This window comes from Somniosus microcephalus, chromosome 21 (assembly GCF_052327205.1).
Source record: "Somniosus microcephalus isolate GS21.2 chromosome 21, FLI_Smic_1.0, whole genome shotgun sequence".
Taxonomy (NCBI): domain Eukaryota; kingdom Metazoa; phylum Chordata; class Chondrichthyes; order Squaliformes; family Somniosidae; genus Somniosus; species Somniosus microcephalus.
Window position 1 is genome coordinate 19,380,049 of NC_141007.1, and position 26,453 is coordinate 19,406,501.

The 26,453-nt window shown below is 47.7% G+C and overlaps 1 protein-coding gene across 1 annotated transcript; it reads left to right on the top strand.

The window, feature by feature from the left end:
• The first annotated feature begins 8,816 nt into the window (after window positions 1-8,816).
• On the top strand, window positions 8,817-20,649 carry LOC147102634 (tripartite motif-containing protein 16-like). The gene is made up of 6 exons (XM_085964094.1): window positions 8,817-9,489; window positions 13,507-13,602; window positions 14,394-14,627; window positions 15,370-15,538; window positions 17,713-17,775; window positions 19,949-20,649. Exons 1-6 carry the CDS (start codon window positions 8,902-8,904, stop codon window positions 20,491-20,493), a joined length of 1,695 nt encoding a protein of 564 aa, XP_085820220.1. The 5' UTR covers window positions 8,817-8,901; the 3' UTR covers window positions 20,494-20,649.
• The last annotated feature ends 5,804 nt before the right edge of the window (window positions 20,650-26,453 follow it).

Here is a 26,453-nt window from a genome sequence, read left to right on the forward strand (position 1 = left end):
CAGTTGAGGACCTGGAAGGCCCAGCTGTAGACTGCACCACCTCAGCATGGGCAGCAGCAGTCTGGGCTGGCTGGATGACAGACAGCGACAAGGGCAATGGCGGAGTGGCAGTGGTGGGAGCAGGAATGCTGTCATCCTGAGAGAGGACAGCAGGTTCCTGCTCCACTGACCCACTGCCACTCCCTCGGGGCAGTACCTCAGCATCCCAGCAACCTGTTGGAGCACAGATTGCGGGCCTGCTGTGACACCGTGAAAGCCCCAGTCGACGGTGGTAGACCCAGCCATCAGTCAGAGCTTGGGTGGCATCATGCTGAGGCTGCTTGAGAGCAGCCAGAGCTTGGATGCCACCAAGCAGAGACTGAATGAGAGCAGTCTGAGCTTCCACTGCAACACTAAGACGGTGGGTCACTTCCGCCTGTGCTGCAATGGAAGCTGCGACATCGCTCATCATGCGCGCCATCACGTCTGGGTCACCACGGTCTCTCTGGGAGTGTACCGTCATTTCCAGACTGGAAATCCTGGGCTCCAGGGTCTGCGCAGCGCCTTGTGCAATGCTGGAAGTGGACTCCTCCATGCTCCTTGCCATTGCCGAGAGGCTCTCTGGCAACTTTACCATTGCACCTATCATTTCCATGCGCATGCCCATCACCCTTCTTCTAAATGCCTCCCCATCGAAGTCCTCATCTTAGTCGTGTAGAGCAGAACTTACACACGAACTCACCCTCTGGGGAGCTGACTCCCAACTACCCTTTCCCCTGGCCTTGCTGCAGCCCACTCGTGCCCGGTGCCTCACTCCGTGCAGATCCCGCTACTATACTAGCCTTTAAAGAACGCGTAGTGCCAGTATCTGAGCTGGTGTCTGTGGGTGAGAGATACAGTGATGCAGTGTCTTCTTCCCCCTCGCTCTCTGCGGTACCCTCAGGGACAGGCTGCTCAGGTGCTTGCTGATTATCTGAAAGCAGAAAGGCACAAGAGTCGGATTATGGTGAGGGGAGGGGGCAGAAAGGGAGAAATACATGCATACAGCGTGAGTAGCTTGAAAGTGAGAAGAAATTGAGGGGAAGTGGAATTTGAGTAGAAGGTGGCCACGGTCCCCATGACCTGGCATCCAATGATCTGCAGCACTCCACTCTCCAGCTGGCTCAGCTGTTCAGTGTAGGTTTGTCCCCCGCCTGTGCACTCCTGCTCCCTCCAGTTGTGAGCCACCTTGGCCTGCAAGAGAAAGGAAAGTGTGTGAGTGAGTGTGGAGCAATGTGTTTGGGTGATGTGTCTGCCGTAGTTGAATAGCTGTCATTGTTCTGCAAGGTGTGAGTGTTGCTAGGTAGGGATTGTTGGTGGGTGAGTGCTGGGGGTGTGGTGCATTGAGCATCATGTGAAACTTGTGGTACAGATGGAGGGCAGTATGTAGCATTTGTTGAAGCCTTCACTCACCCTGTGTGAGGTTGTTAAACTTCTTCCTGCACTGGGTGTGGGTCCTGGGGACCACAGTGCTGCCCATCACATGTTGTGCCACCTCCCTCCACACAGTGCAGGACACTTGTGGCGAGGGCCTCCTGCCAGTTGGTGGGTATAGGACCGCCCTCCTTCTCTCAACCGTGAAAACCAAAGCCTCCAAAGCTTCATCGGAGAACCTCCGGGCTCTCTCCCTGGGGCGGAGATCTGCCATCACAATTTATTAGTAACTGATCCTTCTCCTTCTGCTTCTTCTTCTCATGCTTGTTGGGGCAGCTGCACGACCAACAATCCTGACAATGAGGTGCTGCAGCATCAATGAACCTCCCCTTTAAGTAGTGGAAAAAGCCTGTGGCAATCATGACTTGCAATTAGACTGCCCCTGATATTGGTCCAGCTTTTCAGTGTAACGCCAGTGAGCTCAGGTTTTAATGAGGAGTGAGCACGAATTTTGCGTGCATTCTAGACAATTTTCAGGTGGTGCTACTTAACCATTTTTAGTCTAAACACTGCCCATTCCTTGGCTATAACGAATTTCTAGCTCAAAGTGTTCAAATAAAATGAAAAAAAAGTACAATTGTTTTAATGTCCCTATCATTTTTCTCCTGGGTATTTCACAGTAGTGAGCAGTAAATTAATCTTTAATTCCTGGAGACTCCAGGGCAATCCTGGAGGTTTGGGAACTCTACCTGTAACTCACCTGTGAAACGGTCGACCCAACATTGCAGGTGAAATGGAAAAACTCCCTTACCCCTCCCCCCCCAGCACTGACATTGCTCTGCTTTGAAAGTTGAATGGATGAGAGATGGAGAATAAAGCACAGTACAAGCACCAACTCCAGCTGATGTTGACAAGTTAATTGTCATCATTATTTACTGAGTGATATGGTTTGCCTGTTACAAGCTGGGCAGAAGCTGTTGGAGGTAAATCTTCAGAGAGAATGAAGCAGAGTGAAAACGTTCTCCCGCCTCCCCTGTGCTAGCTGGCCTACATTGGCTCCCAGTCCAGCAACGCCTCGATTTTAAAATTCCCATCCTTGTTTTCAAATCCCTCCACGGCCTCGTCTCTCCCTATCTCTGTAACCTCCTCCAGCCCTACAACCCTCCGAGAACTCAGCGTGCCTCGAATTTTGACCTCTTGAGCATCCCCGATTTCCTTCGCCCCACCACTGGCGGCCGTGCCTTCAGCCGCCTGGGCCCTAAGCTCTGGAATTCCCTCCCTAAACCTCTCCGCCTCTCCCTCCTCCTTAAGACTCTCCTTAAAACCTGTCTGAATATCTCCTAATGTGGCTCAGTGACAAATGTTGTTTGATAACGCACTTGTGAAGTGCATTGTGACGTTTTACTACGTTAAAAGCGCTGTATAAATGCAAGTCGCTGTTGTTGATTTTCCATGCTAGATGCTCTCACACTCACCCACACAGTCACTGGTCTGTATTCACAATCGCCCAGTGAGTGATAATCACAATGCATACATAGAGGGGAATGCTGACCTCCAAAAACGGGTGGGTTCGGCTCAGGTAGACTGCGAAAATTTAAAAAATCTCAAACCCGGAACTGAACCCGCCCACTGCCGGTTTTATCGGAGGCAGGACGGGGGTGGAGGGAAACCAACCCACTCCCAGGATGCTGGTTGGTCACTTAAATATTAAAATGAGGCTACGTGTCTCAGATGTTATCTGTCTTCCAGGTTTAACCCTGGCCGGCGGGGTTTCCCAGGATCGCAGGGTTTCCCAGGATCGCAAACACCCCGGGATCGCAAACATGGCCCTCCCCCCAGGAACGCGGACCACTCCAGGATCATGGCACCGCCCAAGATCGTGGACACCCCCCCAGGATCGCACATCCCCCCAGGATCGCAAACACTCCCCCCCCGTAGATGGACTTACATTGGGTGAGTTGGTGCTGACAGTTCTCGATGTGTGGGCCTCCCACGGTCAGGGGCAACATAAAAGTTGAATCTTGCCAGTTCTGAGTGCGTTTTGCAGGTGTAAGTAGGGCACCTAATGGTTCAATGTGGTGGGCGGCATACATGCACACACGCATTCTGTGGCCAAAGTGTTCCGCCCTCAATATTGGTTAGGGCTGGTCATCAGGCCTACAGGGCGCGCACCTGAAACTGGGGTTAGTCCCATTGTGTATGCAAATCGTGGGCCTAACACCTGTTTCAGGCCCCTTTGATAAACTGGTCTGCGAACGACCACATCGTGCAGCGTGCTCGCTGCGGTCAGTATCTACAGGTGCTCCAGAGGTCCTTAAAGGGACTGCGAGAGGCTGCTTCCCGAAAAATGAGTTTAAGATTGTTTACTTACCTTATTGTAGAGCCAGCAGGTGCCAGTCACCTCTCGCTCCTCTCCCGATTGCAGCCACCCCACCCCCCGTCTCTCCTGAGGCCCTCGGCCGGCATCCCCACTGGCCGATCTTACTGCCACCACGCGACCGGAGAGCTGCCTCTGGGGCCGCGATTGGTGCCCGCAGCTCACCAGCACTATCCTAATGAAGCCGGCAGACCAGTTTGCCATACGGCAGGGGTCTGACAAGGCCCGGAATGTGTTGTGCCATTGACCGAGGCCAGCAGAAGTCAAAGGCAGGAGGGGTGCCATCTGAAGAAGCGGGGAGTAGCAATAACAACAACGACAACAATAGAGTGCCTTTAATGTAGTAAAATGTCCCAAGGCACTTCACAGAGCATTTCTGAACAAAATTTGACCCCAAGTCACGTAAAGAGATATTCAGGCAGGTGACCAAAAGCTTGGTCAAAGAGGTAGGTTTTAAGGAGCATCTTAAATGAGGGAAGAGCGGTAGCGAGGCATAGAGGTTTAGGGAGGGAATTCCAGTGCTTAGGGCCTCAACAGCCAATGGTGGAGCGTTTAAAATTGGGATGTGCAAGAGGCCAAAACTGGAGGAGTGCAGAGATCTCGGAGAGTTGAACAGTTGGAGTTTGTGGCGGGGACTGAAGACAACGGCTTCACTCTTCCCAATAATTAGTTGTACAAAGACGTCCATGAACTCCTTGCACTCGTTGGAAGTGAGGGTGGAGGAGACAGGGGAGAGGGGCTTAAGAAGACAGTTTGCAGTAGAGAGAAGAAGCTGGGGTAATCTTTGCATTCCAGGATGATTCTGGAATAGTGAACAGATTTGGCAGACGAGAACAAGACCCGATCTGGTGGTGAATGGCTAAAGCAGCTGTCCGCGTTGAACCAGTTGTTCAAGTCTGCGTCCCTTGGACTTAAGGGAGAGGAGATGAGGGTCGCAGCAGGGGGAATGACCAGGATGAGCGAGCGTAATTCTTTTAATGGGGACTAGAGCTTCAAACATGGAGGTTAGGGTATGGTTGAGCAGATCGGTAGCTGCAGAAATGTTGTATTGAATGGAGGGCCAAAGGCTGGACAATTCGGATTTTGAAAGTGCAGTTGTAAGTGAATTGAGAGAGATTTTTTTCCAAGGGCGGACACAGACGGAAGTAGGGTTGGGAGGGGGAAGGGGGATGTGTGTGGAGAGCAATACAAGGAAGTGATCAGAGATGGCCTTACCTGCGATTGACATGATGGGAATAGCGAGGCCACCTGAGATATTGGTGTCGAGGGGGTGGCTGTGAATATGGGTTGGGGAGTTTATATGGAGGGAGCGATTAAGGGAGGATAGGAGGGCAGTGAACTCAGAGGAGAGAGAGCATGATGAGTTGAGATGGAGGTGATAAGTCGCTCAGTGCAGAGGCTGAAGGAGGGGAGCAGTGAAGATATCTCAGTGAGAAACTTGGCTTGGTACTTGGGTGGGTGGTAGAAAACGACGATTTTAAATGAGGGGCAAGAGGGGTGGAACAAGGTGTGATGCTGAATGGAGGAGAAGGTGCCGGAGGAGTAGGGGGACAGACTGAGGTGTGATTTGTTGGTAAGAGCCACACCGCCACCGTGACAGCCTGGGCGGGGCAAGTGGTGGAAGGTATAGCCAGGCGGGGAGGCTTCATTTAGGGGGAAGGTGTCATCACCTATGTTCCCGCTAAGGTGCGCAGCCACGCAGTAAACTGCAATGTCCCGTGCAGGCCGCTCATCGGCTTTTACACTGTAAACACCGCACAGGCGCAGAAATTTAAAGGGTCTGCGCGAATTAAGAGAAACAGGCCACGCAGAACAAAGCGCGGCTTACAGGGAACATTGGTGATCACCCCTCAGCCAGATTTCCATCAAGTCCATGATGTCGACGCAATCATTCACAATAACCTCAGGAATGGCAAGGGCCTTGTTCACAAGTGAATGGACATTCTGCAGGGAGATGTGGAGAGGGGCAGGAATAGCTGATCCAGTGGCAGAGTCCAAAGGGTCAGCATTGGGAGGGTTGAGTGGGACAGGAAGGAGGTTGGAAAGATTAGACCCCAGCCGGCGTGCTGGGCGGGAAGTTCAGCGAGAGAGAGTAGGATGGGGCAGTTGAGGCTGCTGCCTCTCTGTTACCTTATCAAAAAAACTCAATCAAGTTACTTAAACATGATTTGCCCTTTACAAATTCGTGCTGGTTCTCCTTTATTAGTCCACAATTGTCCAAGTGACCATTAATTTTCTCCCGGATTATTGTTTCTAAAAGCTTCCACACCACCGACGTTAAACAGATTGGCCTGTAATTGCCAGGTTTATCCTTCTCCCCCTTTTAAAACAAGGGTGTAACATTTGCAATCCTCCCGTCTTCTGGCACCACCCCTGTATTTAAGGAGGATTGCAAGATTGTGGCCCGCACCTCCATAATTTCTAACCCTTACTTCCTCAGCAACCTAGGATGCATCCCATCCGGATCGGGTGACTTATCCACTTTACGTACAGTCAGCCTTTCAAGTACCCTTTCTCTGCTTCATCCTACTCTCTAACTCTTTCGTCATTCAGGGAGCTCTGGCTTTGGTTGCCCTCCCTTTCCCTCTTGTGGGAATGTACCTAGACTGTACCGAACCATCTCCTCTTTAAAGGCCGCCCATTGCTCCATTACATTTCTGCCTGCCAGTCTTTGACTCCAATTTCCCCAGACCAGATCCCTCCAAAATTCGCTGAAATTAGCCCTCCTCCAGTTAAGTATTTTATTCCAGATTGCTCCTTGTTCATAACTAATTTAAACCTTATGATGATACTATGATCACTACTCCTAAGATGCTCCCCCACTGTGACATTCTCCACTTGACCCACTTCATTCCCCAGGACTAGCTCCAGCAATACCTCCTTCCTGGTTGGGCAGGAAACATGCTGATCAAGAAAATTCTACTGAACACACTTCAGAAATTCCTCCCCTTCTCGGCCCTTAACACAATCTCTTCCCCATTCAATATTGGGGTAGTTAAAGTCTCCCATTATCATGACTCTATATTTCATGCACCTCGAAGTTATTTCCCTGCTAATCTACTCCTCTCTCTTCCCACTATTACTCCAAGTAGCATTATAGCTCCTCTATTGTTTCTTAACTCTGACCAAGTAGATTCTGTCTTTGACCCCGCAAGGACACTCTCTCTCTCTCTCTCGAGCACTGTAATATTTGTCTTAATCAAAACTGCTGCCCCTCCTTTTTTCTTTCCCTATCGTTCCTGAATACCTTGTACCCAAGATATTAAGCCTCCTATCCTCCCCTTTTCTGAGCCAGGTCTTTGTTATTGCCATTACATCATATTCCCTCATGGCTATTTGCACCTGCACCTCACCAACATTATTAACCACACTTTGTGCATTTACACCCCTGCACTCCAAACCTAACTTAGACCGCTTTGTATTTTCTATGGTCCCACCTAATTCTGTATTAATTCTAATTCTAACTGTCTCTCCCAGTCCTCTGTGCACCTTGTTTCTACTTTTTAATACTACATCTTAGTGCCCAACTCCCTGCCGAATTAGTTTAAACCCTCCCCCACAGCACTAGTTAACCTGCCCGTAAGGATATTGGGCCCAACTCTGTTCAGGTGCAACCATTCCGTTTATTCACTTCTCTCTCCTTCTTCTACGCCCTCCTTAAAACCTACATCTTTGACCAAGATTTTGATCACCCCGCCGAATATCTCCTTGTTTGGCTCAGCATCCATATTGGTCTGAATTCACCACTGCGAAGCACCTTGGGTTATTGTTCTGTGCTATATATGTGCTACATAAGTGCACGTTGCTGAACCAGCAACAATTGTCCACAGCGTGTTTCACTAGCTTGTTTCACAGCCACCAACAAACCCATTACCATCTCCTTTGGCCTTGCACCATCATCCGTTTTGTCTCTCAATCTCTCCTGCCTTCCATCCTATCACAGACCTTCCCTTTTGTTCTTTCCTCCCCTCCCCCCCTTTCCCTGCCCTACATTTGCTTAAAAACCTGTTCCATCTCCAGCTTTTTCCAGTTCTGACGAAGGGTCATCGACCTGAAACGTTAACTCTGTTTCTCTCTCCATAGATGCTGCCTGACCTGCTGAGTATTTCCAGCATTTTCTGTTTTTATTTCCGATTTCCAGCATCCGCAGTATTTTGCTTTTGTGTTGCTGTAGGAACAGTAGTTATTTTGGTCTGTGTGTGTAATCCTCTCGCCCATTCCCAGCAGACTGCAGGCAGATGTTTGCAATAAACAAGTTGCATAGAGTAATTGGGAGGATATAGAAACATCAGTGGAGTGGTACTGTACTGTGTGATTTCGTGTACAAGTACCTAACATCTGCCTATGCAGGTCCTTTGCCAACTATTTCATCAGAGCAATCAAACCACTTACAACGTCCTCTGTTAATGTCTTCTTTTAAAATGGTGGGCAGATGTTGCATGAATACCTCACAGTGAGATTTCACCACACAAAGGAGCTGATGGGAGCAAGATACTCCATGCAACACAAGCAGCTCCAGCAGCACCCTGGGATTGTCATGGAAGAGAGCTCCCTGACCCTGGCCTCCTATTTACATTAGCACACCTTTTGAAAGGAAAGTAATTAGGAAGGATATATTACTTTTAGTAAGAAATTATTAGAACTAACAGGAAGCTCGGATTCAGATATTTAAATAATATAGAATATATCACTGGGATTTTGAGATTCTGTGTCAGAGATACTTAAACATCTGAAAATTGAACTTCTAAACATCGGAATGGTGGTCCCTTCCCCAATATTCAGTTCTCCACAGGTCTGAGATGAGCAGACTCTTCACTTTCAATCGGATTGAGCGGCCACCTGGTGCCTCATTAATGCTCATCAATTAAAGCGTGGGGAGGAGCAATTCCTCCTCGGGGACAACACAACCAAGAAAAGGGAGGGGCAAGAAACAGACTGCGGATGCTGGAAATAGGGGAAATGTTAACTCAAGGGATTTCTGGTTATTCCTCGGCTGGATTTACCGGCTCACGGAGCAGCGCTGAAGACATCTAAGACCATTTGTCTAGCCAATCCCAGCCAGCGCCTCCTCCACTCCCTGCAAGTTACCAAACTTTCACTGCTTGAGAATCTTGCCTTTGCTTCCCACCGCCATGGCATCTCTCAGACACCGTGCCGAGGATAAATTTGTCTGTGCGATCTGCCTGGACATCTTAAGCAACCCGACCACCATCCCGTGTGGACACAGCTTCTGCCTGCAATGTATCGGCACCTACTGGGAGCCCAGCTCCAGCTCCAGCTCAGACGGGGCCAGTTGCCCGCAGTGCCTACACACCTTCACTCCGAAACCGACACTGCACAAGAACCTCATCTTGTGTGAGGTTCTGGAAGACCTCCGCTCAAGGGGCAAGCTTTCACCTGGCTCTCCAGCTGGCCCAGGGGATGTCGCCTGCGATGTCTGCACGGAGACCAGGTTAAAGGCCAGGAAATCGTGCTTGGATTGTCTGCTCTCTTACTGCGAGAGCCACTTGAAGCCTCATCACAAGGACCCAGCTTTTGGGGACCACACCCTGACTGACCCAGTCAAGCACCTCCATGCTCAGAGAAGTTGTGCAGCTCACGGGAAAGCCCTGGACTTGTTCTGCAGAACAGAAGGAATGTGTGTTTGCGAATTGTGTGTCACGGGGCAACACGTTATTCATGAAACGGTGACTGTGGAAGAGGAAGTAGGTGAACGAAAGGTAAGGAAAACTGCCCGCCTGGTTCTGGATCAAAGCTCCAGTTTCCAGGGTGGCCAACCATTCACATTGAGAGAGGGAATCCAGATCATTCTACAATGCTGTTATTTTTTAATAGTTGTATTCATGCTCGAGCGGGTAGATTTGTGTCAGCTTCATTCAGCCCCATCTCACGCAGGCACAAAGCCTGTGGTTTTTAAATACTCATCTTTTGCCTAGAATTGGTCACCGTACATGGTAATGATTAGGGTCAGAAAAACTTGGAATGGGGTTGAATAGGAGCAGGAACTTCTAGTTGAGGACAAGGGATTTGCTCCAGTACAAAGCACGATCCCATGTGAGGCACGCTCCAAGTTGATCATTAAAATTTGGCCTCATGATCGCCACATTTCTCCAAACTATTCTATATTGGAGTAAATAGTGTATACTCAGTAACTAGGGAATAGGGTATTGATCCTGTACGTGAGGGGGCAGCAGGAATCGGTGAGGATTTAATTGGGATTACCCAATGAGGTTGACATTAGCAACATAAATAACGCTGCAATGTGGGCATTTAGTGTTCAAAACATTGAATGATCAAATCATGTGAATTAAGAAAGCTTTGAATTAAGAGAAGCATGTTTTGATTTCTTTGTGGGTTCAATGACGAGACATTTATGAAAGAGAATGTCTTTTAATTTTAAAGTCTGTTCAACTCTTTTTAACAGCATTTACAGGAGACATGATGCTAGAAATCCATCTAGAACGAAACTGAAACTAAACTAAACTGCCTTGCTTTTCTCGGTCACATGACCTCTGCTGGTCAGGCATAAGTAATCAATACATGCAACTATGCTGGTAAGGCATGATAACCAAACAGGCAAATAACATCACTATTTGCTGATATCATTACATCTCCCTTTCTTAAAACAAAAGTATTTTACTTTTAACTAACAACATGTTTTCTTTGTATTAATCTGCATTTTAACTGTAACACTTAATGAACTTACATTATCATTATCATGATCAAGGTTTTTTAACCTTGCTTTGTGTGTTCACATGAAATATGTCAATACACTAGAACTTGAAGAAAGAATAAGATAACATTACTTCCTTCTATAACAATAGTCCTTAAATTTGCTCAATGAGTCTCTCAGGAGGCTTCACGTGTCTTGAGGATTTTCTGATTGATTGTCCTTGAATCTGAGTTGTTGCCTCAGATGATGGTTTCTCAGCTGTGTGATCAGGTTGTTCAACAGTATCAGTCTTCTGACTTGCTGTGGCTGGTCCCATGAGAAGATCTCGACGATTTCTTCTCAGAACAGCACCCTCATCTGTCTGAATGGTGTATGATCTTGGTTGAACTTCACTCAGGACAGTTCCCTTCTGAGTCCATATGTTTGTTTTGTCTTTGAAACTTACTTGGTCACCAGTGTGGAGTTCAGGTAGGTTTTGTGTTCCTCTGTCATAGTAGTACTTTTGCTTTTCTTTCTGTTGCTCTTTGAACTGCCTCACTTTCTCCCCCTCTTTTGTTTTCAGGAGGTTCTCCGGGATGGGTAGGTTTGACCTTAGCCGACGTCCCATAAGGAGTTGGGCTGGTGACTTACCACACTCGAGCGGCATTGTGCGGTATACAAGCATGCTCTGGTAGAAGTCAGTTCCACTGTCTTTTGCCTTGTACATCAGTCTTTTCACTGTGTTTGCGGGCTCTCCTGGGTCAACAGCTCTGGACAACGTGTCTGCTGTATACATCAGCTTACCCGGTGTGTACGCAACATTCAGTTCATCATAGACTGTCTCTCCTTCGCTTTCCACAACGAGGACTCTCTTTACCAGGTTCAGTCTCTCACAGGCTTTTAAACCTAGTATGGCTTGCACATCCTTTGGCACCACGATTAATGCTAGCATGTGCTCTCTGTCCTTGTGTGTTACTTTGACAATGCATCTTCCTTTCACTGGTATATCAGTACCTGAGTATCCTGTCACTTTCACTTTTATTCCATGTATCTTTGGTCTGGGTCTAATTTTCTTAAAATCAGTCTCTGATATCACATTAACTTGTGCTCCAGTACCAATTTAAATGGATGTGTACGTCATTCACTTTTAGTGTCAACATCCAGTCTCTTTTTTCTTCTTTGTTTTCAGACACAACATCTACATTGAACTCCTCTATCTCGCTTTCATCTATTGTATGGACCTTGCTTTGTTGTGCTTGGTTCGTACAGCAACGGGCATAATGGTTGTTCTTGTTGCAACTATTGCATGTTTTACCATATGCTGGACACTTTCTTGGTGGATGCTGTGTACCGCATCGACTACATGTCTTTCGATTGCCCCTTTCATTTTCGTTCGTTGGCCACGCCTCTTTTTTCACATTGGCGCTCTTTTTGTTAAACGGTTTGTATCCGTTCATTCTCACTGCATCCACGTTGCAGCTACTGTCACTGAACAGCTCCTTTGCCTGCAACTTCACAGTCTCTGTAGCCCTACACAGTGCTATGGTTTTTCCCAGGTCTCGATCTTGCTCTCTTAGCAGCCTTTCCCTTAGACCATTATCTGGAATACCACACACCAGTCTGTCTTTTATCAGCGAGTCTGTCAGTCCCCCAAATTCACATGTTTTGCTTCAGTTTCTCAGTTCAGTCACATACTGATCAATAGTCTCTCCCGTTTTCTGTACACATGTGAAAAATCTGTGCCTCTCAAACGTCACGTTACGTTTAGGTATGCAGTAGGCCTCAAACTGTTCCATTATTTTATCTAGCTTCACTTTGTCTCCATCAGCAGCGAATGTGAAGTTATTATACACCTCCAGCGCTTCGTCACCCACGACATGTAAGAACAGTGACGATTTCTTTTTATTACTTTTCTCGTCAGCTCCGATTGCTGATAAATACAACCCCACACGTTGCTTGAATCTTCTCCAATTTTCAGCCACATTACCTGTCAACTGAAGCGTCGCCGGTGGGAGTAAACCTTCCATTTTTCACTTCGTTAGCTATTCCTCAATGGTAAGCAACGATGTTCTCTTTTGGCTTGCTAATTTGTGGAGAGCTGATTTAACTTCAAATTTTTTCTCTTCATCTCTTTCAGCCACTTCTGACAACATGTTTTGATTTCTTTGTGGGTTCAATGATGAGACATTTATGAAAGAGAATGTCTTTTAATCTTAAAGTCTGTTCAACTCTTTTTAACAGCATTTACAGGAGACATGATGCTAGAAATCCATCTAGAACAAAACTGAAACTAAACTAAACTGCCTTGCTTGTCTCAGTCACATGACCTCTGCTGGTCAGGCATAAGTAATCAATAGTCCCTGCCATTAGTGCCATGAATTCTGTGTTCAGCCGCTAACCTTCTGCTGGTTTTATCGGTGGGGTATGATGGGAGATGATGGAGAAAGTTATTAATAGTTCAATTACATAAGGTGACCTTCCTAACTATCTCCACTAAATTCTAACCATTTATTCCTCGTTTGCTGCTCATTTTCTTCCATTTGGAGATCATTTCCCACCATGCACCTGCCTCCAGCCAGCAGGAAAAGAAATGAAGGACTTGTATGTATATTGAGCTTTGGTCAAAAACTTACCCGAGTGTGGCAAGGGGGGTAAACCTGGCACTCAACAACAACTTGCATTTATATAGTGCCTTCAATGTAGTATAACATCCCAAGGCGCTTCACGCGAGCGTTATCGGGCAATGTTCGATACTGAGCCACCAAAGGAGATGTTAGCACAGGTGACCAATAGCTTGGTCAAAGAGAGAGGTTTAAAGAGCGACTTAAAGGAGAGAGAGGTTTAGGGAGGAAATTCTGGAACTTGGGCAGATGAAGGCAAGGCCGCCAATGGTGCGGCAATGAAAATCGGGGAAACGCAAGAGGCCAGAATTGGAGGAGTGCAGAGATCTTGGATTGTGGCAGGACTAGAGGATGTTACAGAGATGGAGAGGGGCGAGGCCATGGAGGCACTCGGAGCGGAATGTCTGATTGTGATTCACGCACCCCTCACTGTCATTTCTTAATTACAAGTGATTTCATTCTAGAAACTGCTTCTCCAGAAGAAGTCTGACATGAAAGAACAGCTACAAAAGACGTTGGTAGAGATCAATAAACTGCAGCATAATGTTGATTCAGTCACGGTAAGTCCATTGGTGATTGTTAACTTCACAAAACAGTGAGCTTTTCACTGGAGAGAACATAGGAACAGGAGGAGGTCATTCAATCCCTCGAGCCTGTTCCGCTCTTCAATTAGATCATGGCTGTTTGATATTGTAACTCCATTTACCCGCCTTGGTTCCAGATCCCTTAATACCCTTGGCTAACAAAAATCTATCAGTTTCATTTCTAAAAATGTTCAATGACCGAGCCTCAACAGCTTTTTGGAGGCGAGAGTTCTAGATTTCCACTACGCTTTGTCTGCATAAGTGATCCCTGACATCACCCCTGAACGGCCTGGCTCTAATTTTAAGATTATGCCCCCTTGTTCTGGACTCACCCACCAGAGGAAATAGTTTCTCTCTATCAACCCGCTCAAATCATTCAATCATCTCGCGTATCCCCGATTCCCAGCACTCGACTATTGGTGGCCGTGCCTTCAGCTGACTGGGCCCAAGATCTGGAATTCCCTGCCTAAACCTCTCTGCCTCTCCTCCTTTAACAGGCTCCATAAAACCTAACTCTTTGACCAAGCCTTTGGTCTCCTGTCTCAGTATCTCCTTATGTGTCTCGCTGTCAAATTTTGTTACCGCTCCTGTGAAGCACCTTGGGACGTTTTACTACTTTAAAGGCACTGTATAAATACAAGTTGTTTATTAAACACCTGAATCCGATCGCCCCCCTAATCTTCTCTACGCAAGGGAATACAAGCCTAGATAATGCAACCTGTTCTCAGTCTGAAAAGTTACTGACTCCATTTATTGTTTATCAATAGAATTCGTCACAGGAGGTGAGAGCTGAGGTCAGCAGGAAATTCACTGCAATGGTCAAAGTCATTGAAGAGGCACATAAAGAAGTGATTGGACTGATAGACAATGACGAGCGAGTGGCACTGGGCCAGGCTGAGAGCATCAGGAACCAATTAGAGCAGAGGTGTGCTGAACTCCGAGGGAATGAGCAGCAACTGAGAACCCTGCTGAAGATCAATGATAACCTGATATTCTTGCAGGTAAAATGTGTATATACTTTTCTAATTATATAAAAATTCACTTGATGTCTGTTACCATGGCTGGCAACCAGAGGCAAAAATGCAGTTACGCAATAACTGGTGTCTTCTATTGGGGGTTGGAGTTGGGAATCACAGTTTCACATGTGTCTGCCTCTGACTTTTGCATTTGCTTTTAACTTCTGTTTCCTATCTGTTGTATTGACTATTCTGGCTGTCTTGTGAGAACAATTTCATTGTCGAGAATGATTAGTGCTACTGTAATAAATACCAGAGTGAGAATTCCCTACTGACTGCTTTAGGGCTGGCTCATGTGGAGCATAAACACCGGCACAGACCAGTTGGGCCGAATGGCCTGTTTCTGTGCTGTAAATTCTGTGTATCTCTGTGAATTAGAGAAACCATCACCAAATGAAATCTTGGACAGAAGTGCTTCATTTATTATTTCAGGACCTCTTGTATCCTGAGCACATCAACCGGTTCACTAAATCCTTCGGGGGAAGGGAGCCTTCCACCCCTGCCTGGCCCTACACGTGAGTCCAGGCCCACGCTCGGTGGGCGAGTCAATCCCTCGGGGCCACCAGGGATGGGCCAGTGTTGCCCGAATTCTAGGAACAAATGGGGAGAATAAAACAAGTGCAGTCAGTTTGTTCAGCCCTGAAATTGGATGTTAGCTGATGGCCTGACTGATTTTCCGAGAGCTTTCTGTAGATTAATTGATCCATTGTGCTTTATTCCCTGATAGGAATCCAGTTGTTTAAAAGCAAGCGTGCAACCTCTGGATTTCCCGCAGTTAAAGACAGATGTCCAATCCTCACTGGCTAACGTCAACGAAGTTGTCACAGGGCTTGCCACGTGGGTTAAACAGCGAGTGCAACCGATTTCCAAGCAAATCCTAGACAGAGGAAATATCAGTTAGTGAATTCATACATTTCAGTTATTAAATAATACATTTTATAATAAGTTAGTACTTTTCAAACAATATGGATAAGACAAGTGACTTGGCTCAGTGCAACTCTTTACCCAGAGAGTGGTGAGAATGGGGAACTTGCTTCCACATGGAGTGGTTGAGGTGAATAGCAAAGATGCATTTAAGGGGAAACTGGATAAACACACGAGGGAAAAAGGAATCGAAGGATATGCTGATAGTGAGATGAAATAAGGTGGGAGGAGGCTCGTGTGGAGAATAAACACCGCCACAGACCAGTCGAGCCGAATGGCCTATTTCTGTGATGTAAGTTCTGTGTAACATCCTAGGACATATCTATACTTTCCACATGCAGTGGAACCTGCTGTCCAAAAGCCATCATTTTGCATAGAAGTCTCCAAAATGATGAAAATCCCAGTTTCAGATCAAAAATCATTTGTCCTATTTAAGCAAAGGCCTAGAAATTCATTAAGGCGCTGCCAGCTTTGCGCCCAGTTAACGCCTAAAGAGTGATTTTGCGCCAAAAATGAGTTTGCGCAGATATTCAGCGCAGCGGTATTGGCAGCGGTAGCCGTTAGCGCTGCGCCGGCACCGATGACGTCATCGGTGTGTGCGGTGCCCCGGTAACACCCCGAAACTGGCCCGATCCCCATATTTAGTTGCGGCCGCAAACAGCGACCAGAAAACGGGGCCGTCCTGCTGCCTTAGTGGGGCGCTTTAAAGCGGAAGGTGCGGCCGGCCGCTTTTGCGGCGGCCGCCTGCCCGCACCTCCTTCCCCGGCCTCCTCCACCCCCCCCCCCGCGGCATTTCCGGCTGCTTTCTGCGAGCCCGGCACTTCTCCGTTGTGCCGGGCTCTTTTGCCGGCACTTGCGCTCGGGGCTCCGGCTGTTGCAGGCACCTCCCCCTTAAGAGAGGGAGGAAGGCCTGCAGTACCGCAGCCTGCCGCTCCGCTGCGGGTGGCGCTGCGGCAACTAGCGCGCCGATATTCAGTTGCAGCGCCCCAAGCGGAGGCGGGCACACCCTGGTATAGCGCCCGCTTCCGAATTGGGGTGCTAACAATGAATATCTGGCGATCGCAAATGCCTCCCCGCCCAGCGCTAACTTTTGGGCGCGAGCGAGCTGGCTGCCCAAAAGTGAATTTCTAGGCCAAAGAGCCTTGGGAATGACGGCGACAATTCTGTGTGCTTCTCTACATTCATCAAACAATGGAATAGGGCTGCCTTTATACTATAATGGGGCGGGAAGTCTGAAGGTGATACATCCCAGGACCGTGTGGCTCCACATCGGTTCTGGCTCAGCTTCCCCGACTGATTCAATGTCATGGCCCTTGTTGGCTTTGAATAGAGCAGCTGTGTGACACATGGGACTGCTCCCTGCTGCTGTCGTCAGTGAGATGATCCAGGGGGTGGGTGCAAGCTGGACCTTGCTGTGCCCGTTTGGGCGTAACAAGGCCCAATTTTAGAGACCACATCCTGCGTCCCAAAGACGTCTGTAGAACGTCCGACCCGAGACTGAGTCGGGCGTCCAGGGCGGCCGCCTAAGTTGGGTATTTGGCCCTTTGCGTATGCTAATGAGGAGCCACGTTCCCTGCATTGACGACACTTCAGAAGTAATTAATTGGCTGTAAATCACTTTGGGATGTCCCAAGGTCATCAAAGGCACTATATAAATGCAAGTCTGTCCTTTTTTTTCCCTTCTAGATATCGTCCGCTGCCGAAAACGTGAGTAAATTAATTATTTTAGAAATTCACTTGGCCCTGCTCTATGGCTCCCCTGCTGGCCGTGATCGATTTCACCCCCTGCCCTTCCCGGCACGTACCTGAGGGCCTGAATTTAGTTTTCGGAGATGGGCGAGCTGTGGAGGGGCAATAGGCACCTGGCAACTCGACCAAATCATTGAACTTCGGCCTAATTGTGGGCCGGCCTCGGGCAGCACCGATTCTGGGCCTGAGGAAATAGGCACAGGCAATTTTCCCCCAGGGAGTAACTTGAACTCCCAGAGCATTCGGTCTATAGATAGATCTCTCTACCTATCTCGTTATCTGTGCTTATTAAAATGATAGATAAAATAAATAGAACAATGCGAGTTGCTAAAGCTATGCTGTGGAAATTAAACGCAAGTCTGTATTGATTCTTCTTTACTGTGTTTACTTTGTACAGCCAGTGGAAATATGGTGAACACGCTTATATTGGAACCAAAGACCAGGGAGGATTTCTTGCGGTGTGAGTATTTCCGATAAGTGCAATATTTCATCTCAAATCGGTGAGGTATTCACAAAGTGTGTTGGGGCGGGACTTCTACTTGCTGACTTGACTCCATCCAATTTGACAGGGTAAACGCCATTATCAAAATGAGGGCTAGCCACCCACCGGCGGGGTGGTGGGGGTGAGGTGGTGGCATGGGGAGTAATTATTGAGCCTGAGGGAAGCATAAAGAGTGTTTTGAACTCCCAGGCCTCATTTACATATCCTGACTGACTCCCACCTGATGCTGGCGGGAATGATGTATTCACTGGTTGGGGGGAGTCAAGCTGCCACTGGGGGCTCAGGGAAATGGTTCCCAGCATGGTAAGTGTTGTGGAGTATTTTAAACCAACACTCGACACAAGGTTTTAGATCGATAGTCAAGTTGTCTTTATTGCACCGGTGGGGAGACAGTCTGCTCTGTCTTAGCCAGACCTTTCCAAATTGGTACAGCAAACACGACATTTTTATACATTACAACACACATGTCAAAATTCATTCCTGCCACCTGATTGGACCTTGGCCCGCATGCATCTTCACTGATTGGTTGCCTATGCCGCGTCACATTAAAGTACTGCCTTTATTATCGGAAAAGTATATGTCAAGCTGTTGTTGCACCTATGACCTCTGTTTATGCCAAATGGGGTCTCATCAACATTGTACTTCTGACTCATTGTCCTCCTTTCCTGCCTCTCTTGGCCTCTTTTACTTCCAACTCATTGTTTTACTTTCCTGCCAGAACAGAACTTACATCCTCTTAGGCCTCTTATGGTTCCATGTCCGGCTGTTATCTCCACTGCCAATTCAGCAACTTAGAAAAAAAGCATACTACTGCAAAGTATGGACTTTATTACACCATTCAGTGAAACTGCCAGCACTGTCAGTTTAACTCTTTCCCCACTGCGATTACAGATTTAGGGGGCGGGGGGTGGTGAATAAGCAAGATCAGGGGGTGGGGGGAAGGGAAAGCCCAGGGCAGGGGAGGCCTAAGGTGTCACTTTTGAGTCATCCTGGCCCACAACAAACTTTTATAAGATGACTTACCCGAGCCTCCTGTGGCCTGGGTCCTTTGCTGGTGGTTTGGAGGCTGAACAGCCCTCAGTCAGGCCCGCGGTTAAAATGCCGTCCGTGTGCTAACATATAATGGCTGACTCTGACCCTGGGCCTGCCTGGTGCAGACTCCACTTGCCCCCGAGAGAAAGTGTTTCATGTGTGACCCTTGACCCTCGAGTATCGGCAGGATATTTGACCAGGACTGAGGCGGTCTTCACCAGATGTCCTCACTTTGCACCAGGAATACACCAGGCCAGAACTTTAGCTGGTTTTCCCCCCACCATCTCTCCAGCATGGGGCACTGAGAACAATTGTAGTCTCCCAGTAGCCCCACTAACAGCGCAGACTGCAAATCAACCCTGGCACCTTCTGATCTGTGTCGCTTAGTATTGTAATAAAAGACTCGATTGAACATCTAAGGTCTGTCTAGAATCCTGAAAGAAAACTTGCATTTCTATAGCGCCTTTCACAGCCTCAGGACGCCCCTAAACCCTTTACAGCCAATGAAGTACTGTTTGAAGTGTAGTCACTGTTGTAATGTAGGAAACGCAGCAGCCAATTTGGGCACAGCAAGCTCCCACAAACAGCAGTGTGATAAATGATTAGATAATCTGTTTAAGTGATGTTGTCTGAGGGATAAATATTGGCCAGTGTACCGGGAGAACTCCCTTGTTCTTTGAAATAGTGCCGTGGGATCTTTTATGCCCCCCTGAGGGGGCAAGACGGAGCCTCGGTTTAACATCTCATCTGAAAGACAGCACCTCCGACAGTGCAGCACTCCCTCAGTACTGCACTGGAGTGTCAGCCTAGATTATGTGAGCAAAGCAGTTATTAATCTCTCAGAATCCTGTTACTGTTTCATTGGACAACTGCCAGGAGGTGCAAGTTGCCACTCAGGCTGGGCATCTCTTTCTAATTTGTCCTCGTTCCCCCCTCCTGGGGTCGGCCTCCGCCCAGTGCTTCTGTACAGGGTGTGGTTTACATAGAGTGGGAGCTGAGTGAACTGGGGAATTGATCCCGCATCACCCATTCCCAATCCGATGCTTAGCACCACCGGTGTCCCAACAAATGGATCATCGCTCTTCATTTGTCTCCACAGTTGCTCAAACACTCAGATTTAATGTGAATTCGGCAAATTATTGTCTTCACTTCTACAACGGGTATCAGAAAGTGACACATTCAACATCATCAACGTCTTACCCCGATCACAAGGACAGATTTAAGATTTATCCACAAATCCTGTGTGTAGATTCTTGGGTGATGGGCAGAAACAAATATTACTGTGAAGTAGAATTGCACAAAGGTAACAGCGGTGACCATATTTCTGTGGGAATCGCAGCTCCAGAGATGCCAAGAAGAGGGTCTTCCTGTGTCCTTGGTGGTAGTAACTTGTCGTGGTGTTTAGACTTGCATCTAACGGCACGCAATACTTTCTTGGCTTTGCATAATGGGGTAATGTCCGAAATCCCGAGTGTAAGCTACAAGAGAATTGGAATGTACTTGGAATATGGCAGCTTGTCATTTTACAATGTGACAGATACAATGACTTTAATCTACAAATTCACGGATGTGGATCTAACTATGGCCTATCCTGCTTTTCGAATTGAATATGGGACAGCACTGACTCTTTACAAGCTTAAATAAAGACCTCGGTGCTGGAGCTGGCGCTGGCGCTGTGCAGTTGTGTGTCGGCAGTCCTGGGATGAATGTTGCTCATGCCTTTGGAAGGAACGTAATCCCTTCGCCCAATGACAGTGATCATTCAGTCAGTTTAATGTCTTCCCCTTCCCCTCCCCCCCTCCCTCCCCACCCCCCAACAAACCCCACGGCCATGCTAGCTATTGGTGGTCGCAGTTGTGACATCCACGGCCTTTAATATTGGAGCTGGTGAGCTGGGGGTGTTGAGGGATTGAATACTGCTTCTCGTGTGTCTAGAAGCTGTGGGAGGAGAGAGGAAAAAATCTCACTGCCTTTCCTATCTTGATGGAGGATTGTAGTCCTGCATAAAGCGACTGTGGTGTAGTAATAGATTTCACGGTGCTCCTAGGTTCTGGGGAGAGTCGCTATGAAACCAGTCACTGTTCACATGTCTGTGTTTGGTCACAATTCTCCGATGCCTGAGTCTCTGACACAACATCCTCTCCATCACAGAGACCACCTACTTGCACCTCTGTAATGCCGCCCGCCCAGAAGCCTCATCCATGCCTTTGTCAGCTCCAGACTTGACGATTCCACTGCTCGCTGGCCAGCCCTTCACCCTCCACCCTCTGTAAACTTCAGCTCATCCCTCTGCGGCCCGTTTCCTATCCTGCTCACCCATCAGCCCTGCCCTCGCTGACCTACGTTGGTTCCCGGACTCCTCAACGAGTCCAATTGAAAATTCTCATCCTGGTGGTTATATCCCTTCGAGGCTTCACCCCTCCATATCTCTGCAACTGCCAACACTACACCCCCTTCCTCCCAATACTCCCCGTCCCTTCTGCATTTCCCCTTCCCCTTTACCCCATCATTGGCGGCCGTGGAATTCCTTCCCTAAACCTCTCCACCTCCCTCTCCTCCTTTAAGATCCTCCTTAAATCCACCCTCTGGTCATCCTCGGCCTGCTGTTGTTCACTGACCATTATATTATTTTTGATTACTCTCTGTGAAGGGCCTGGGGACGATTTTCTAAGTTAAAGGCGCTGCAGAAATACCAGTTTTTATTGTCTCTGTGTAATTGACATGCCGTCATGTGTGCTCTTTCTCCGTGCTTTAATTCACCTCTTCGATATGGTTTTATGGTTTATGATGATGGTGTTTAAAGTTGTCCTATTTATAAACACAGGAAGTGAGCACAAGTCTTTGGATATATTAGAAATAGATGTGTTGTTTGATGTCTGTTATTGTTACAAGACTGATTAGTATATTTCGGTTCTTTGGAAACTTATTTTATTGTATGTTAATTATATGAGTGATTTTCAAATCTTTCTCTGGGAAACCCTTTTGAATATTGAGACAGTCTTTGGGACACCCTACGAACATTGAAATATTGCTGGGTATCCTTCTCCTTCTGCCGAAAGCCAGAGATATGCAGCCTGAGGGATTTGAAACCGAGCATCGAACTAGAGGGTGTGTCAATGGCTCACCACCATTAGAGGGGGGACAGAACTGTACCCAAAATGTTCTGCACATAACTGTAACCTGTCAACTCTTTAAGAGGTTGTATGTTTTTGTTAGAATGCCATTTAATCGGTATAGAATCTCAGAAGTTTATGGCACAGGAGGCCATTCGACCCATTGTGTCTTTGCCAGCCTAATCCCATTTTCCAGCTCTTGATCCGGAGCCCTGTAGATTACGGTATATCCAAGTACTTTTTAAATGTGATGAGGGTTTCTGCCTCGACCACCCTTTCAGGCAGTGAGTTCCAGACCCCCACCGCCCTCTGGGTGAAAAAAATTCCCCTTAACTCCCCTCTAATCCTTTACCAATTACTTTAAATCTATACCCCCTGGTTATTGACCCCTCTGCTAAGGGAAATAGGTCCTTCCTATCCACTCTAGGCCCCTCAATTTTATACACCTCAATTAAATCTTCCCTCATCCTCTTCCATTAAGAAAACAACCCCAGCATATCCAATATTTTCTCATCGGTAAAATTTTCCAGTCCTGGCAACATCCTCATAAATCTCCTCTGTACCCTCTCTAGTGCAGTCACATCCTTCCTGTAATGTGGTGACCAGAACTGTACGCAGTACTCTGGCTGTGGCCTCACTAATGTTTTATACAGTTCAAGCATGACCTCCCTGCTCTTATATTCTATGCCTCGGCTAATAAAGGAAAGTATCCCGTATGCCTTCTTAACCACCTTATCTCCCTGTCCTGCTACCTTCAGGGACCTGTGGACATGCACTCCAAGGTCCCTCTGTTCCTCTACATTTCTCAGTGTCCTACCATTTATTGTGTATTCCCTTGCCTTGTTACCCTCTCCAAATGCATTACCTCACACTTCTTAGGGTTAATACTGATAGTTGTATACTGGAATTGTGGATTTGTTATGTTTCTGATCTTCTCTGTAACTGTGCTATCATAATGTCAAATAAATTAGCCTCTGTTAATGGTCTGTTGTGTTGAATCTGTCCTTTATCATACACCAGCTCTGTCTGTCGCTTCCTCTGTCTAGGAACCAGTTTGCGCTGTGTATTTCCTCAGTCTGGTCGGTGTGGTGCTCTATGGAAATCCCAGTAACAAATCCGCTACAGGACGGGGCACAGATTATTCATCCACATGGGGTGAAGCCTCGGCCTCCTTTATGTTGCCCTGGGATTTCCAGGCTCCCTCCCAATGGGGGCCAGAATGTCTGCTCCGACTGTAGACACAGGCTATGGGCGTCCGTGTAACTGAGGCGGGAGGGGGTGTTGGTTGGAAGGGCACTAGACGCAGGCGCACCCGAACAAAGAAGGAAGGAACCTTGGGCTGGTCCCAAAGAGCTTCACAGACAATGAAGTATTTTTGAAGTGCAGTCACTGCTGCAATGTAGGAAACATCCACTTGAGAAAGTGGACAGGGCCTCGGTTTAAAGTTTCAGCCCCTCCGGCAGTGCAGCACTCCCTCAGAACCGCAGTGGAGTGTCAGCCTGGATTTTGTGTTCATGTCTCTGGAGTGGGACTTGAACCCACAACCTTCTGACTGAGGTGAGGTGAGAGTTCTACCCACTGAGCCAAGGCTGACACCTAAAGAGTGGACATTTTCTGGGCACAGCGAATCCAGGAAAACAGTTGGGGAGGAGCATGTATTAAAATGAATGGACAGGATATCGGGCAGGCTCCCCTGAGCCCGAGCACTCCTCCCCGCCTGATATTCCCCATTTGATCGGTGATCTAACACCCAGACACCAGGCCAGCGCAATCCATCCTGCAGCTCTTTCAGAGATGCCTGAAAACTCTGCAGCAATGAATATTTATTTATATGATGTTGTGAACCATTGAGTTCCTTGTTACCTGTTTTAAATGTTTATGATGAGGCATGCGTCCTCTGAGTGACGCAAGCTGGGGATCAGAGGATCAGTCATCGAAGAATTGTTGGAAGATCTGGGGGTGGCACTGTTTTTGTGGTGAGGTGTGACGTAATAAAACTCACTACGCACTTGGTTCGAGTATAAAGCAAGGCTTTAATCAACTTGTTTCAGAACATGGAGGTCTAGTTGTACTTCACTAGTTCCTGTCTTACAAAATGTCCCTGGGCAAGCTGGGGCCCACGCCCGAGTATTTATACTCCTTGGATGGCGCCACCAGCTGGCCGTCCAGTGTTATTTCATGAGTAGTTTCTTTATGATGATGAGATTTATAACAAGGTGTGTGATACCTCTGGCCCATCTAGGCAGCATTAAGAAGATTTAAATTGGAGCTGGAACCCGAATCTCACCCCTCCTCTGGATGGTGACTTGCCAAGTCCGACACTTGCACCACTCCGGAAACTGGCGCTCCAAATTCAGTCTGAATGTGGTACACAATGAGGCTGAGTGACTGGCAACACGGAGACTCCCACAGACTGGGATCTCGTGGGGCTGCCCAGTAACTGCAGTGATGCGGAGAAACATGGGATGGGAGGGAAAGGGTTGGGGCAACATTCCTCTTTAGCAGGACACTGTTCTCCAAAATTAACGACCTGCAGACCAAATTGTGGCAACATGTGCCTTTAAAACGTGATCGCATGAGCAGGTCATTTAATTGCACTGAGAAAATGTCTTCTGTTTTTGTACAAAGTGGGACTTCACCCCCTCGACACCAAGTCTAACAGCTGTCACTAGGTGGCAGCAGCTCTCTATCCGGGTAACAGCCAATGGCTCCGGAAAGACTTGTGTGTTGTCCGACTGATCCTGATCTCCGGAACGAGTAGTCGACAGCCATTCCACACGGGCTGGTCCAAAGGGAGCCACCAATGCTGCCAATAGTTATTATCATATGCTTAATAAATCTGTGAACATCTACCTGTAATGCTGTGAGCCCTATTACTTTTAGGAGAAACGTCTAAGTAAGGACATCGTTCCTCTAACAATGCCTTTGTCGTTCAGACTTGACTATTCTGAAGCTCTCCCTACGACCTCCCACCCTCCACCCTCCAAACAATTTGGTTTATGCAAGCCTCTGCTACCTGTATCCTAACCCACACCAGGGTCTGCTCCCCCAGCACCCTTGTCCTTGCTGTCCTTGGCTCCTGGTTCCCCAACTCTTCCTATTTAAAATTCTCATCCTTGTGTTTAACTCCCTGCCTGACCTCGCCCCTCCCTATCTCTGCAGCAGCCTCTGATCCTACAGCTGCTCTATTCCTTTGACTCTGGTCTTTTTGCATCGCTCCCTCCCTTCACCTCACTATTGCTGGCTGTCCCTTCAGCCATCTCGGCTCTACACTCTGACATTTGCTCCTTAATCATAGAATCATAGAATAGTACAGCACAGAAGGAGGCCATTCAGCCCATTGAGTCTGTGCTGGTTCGTTCTAAGAGCAATCCAGTTAACCAACTCCCCGCTCTTTCCCCGCACCCCTGCAAATTTTTCTCCTTCCAGTATTTATCCAATTCCCTTTTGAAAGCAACTATTGAATCTATTTCCACCCCGCTATTAGACAGCGCATTCCAAATCCTAACCCCTTGTTGCATAAAAAAGCTTTTCTTGATGTCGCTTCTGTTTCTTTTGCCAGTCACCTTAAATCTGTGCCTCTGGTTATTGACCCTTCAGCCATTGGAAACAGTTTCTCTTTATTTACTCTATCTAAACCCTTCATGATTTTGAACACCTCTGTCAAATCTCCCCTTAGCCTGCTCTAAGTAGAATGGCCCCACCTTCTCCGGTCTATCTTCGTAACTATAATCCCTCATCCCTGGAACCATTCTACAACAACAACAACAACAATAACCTGTATTTATATAGCGCCTTTAACATAGTAAAACATCCCAAGGTGCTTCACAGGAACGTTATCAAACAAAATTTGACACCGAGTCACATAAGGAGATATTGGAGCAGGTGACCAAAAGCTTGGTGAAAGATGTAGATTTTAAGAAGCGCCTTAAGGGAGGAAAGAGAGGCGGAGAGGTTTAGGGAGGGAATTCCAGAGCTTAGTGCCTCAGCAGCTGAAGGTACAGCCACCAGTGGTGGAGCGATTAAAATCGGGGGATGCGCAAGAGGCCAGAATTGTAGGAGCGCAGAGATCTTGGAGGGTTGTGGGGCTGGAGGAGGTTACAGAGGTAGGGAGGGGTGAGGCCATAGAGGGATTTGAAAAGAAGGAGGGGAATTTAAAAATTGAGGCGTTGCTTAACCGGGAGCCAATGTAGGTCAGCGCGCATTCGTGACAGATTGCAAGATCCGGGTTTTCGCGCACGCGCATCACTGCAGAAACCCGGAACTTGCGGGGCAATTACGGCCGTGTACTCACCGCCTATGCGGTCATAGGCCCCCGAAAATCTGGGCCATCGGCTTCGGTCTTCCTAATATTTAGTTGGAGGAAATTTCTGCTCATCCAGTACTGGAAGTCGGTCAAGCAGTCAGACAATTTAAAGCCGGTGGAGGGTGGAGAGAAGTGGTGGTGAGGTAGAGCTGGGTGTCATCAGCATACATGTGGAAACCGGCGCT

Coding starts and splice junctions, on each gene's coding strand:
- LOC147102634 (XM_085964094.1), top strand. CDS start 8,902: ATGGCATCTCTCAGACACCGTGCCGAGGATAAATTTGTCTGTGCGATC. Junction 9,490..13,506: donor AGGAAGTAGGTGAACGAAAG/GTAAGGAAAACT, acceptor ATTTCATTCTAG/AAACTGCTTCTCCAGAAGAA. Junction 17,776..19,948: donor CAGGGAGGATTTCTTGCGGT/GTGAGTATTTCC, acceptor TTGTCTCCACAG/TTGCTCAAACACTCAGATTT.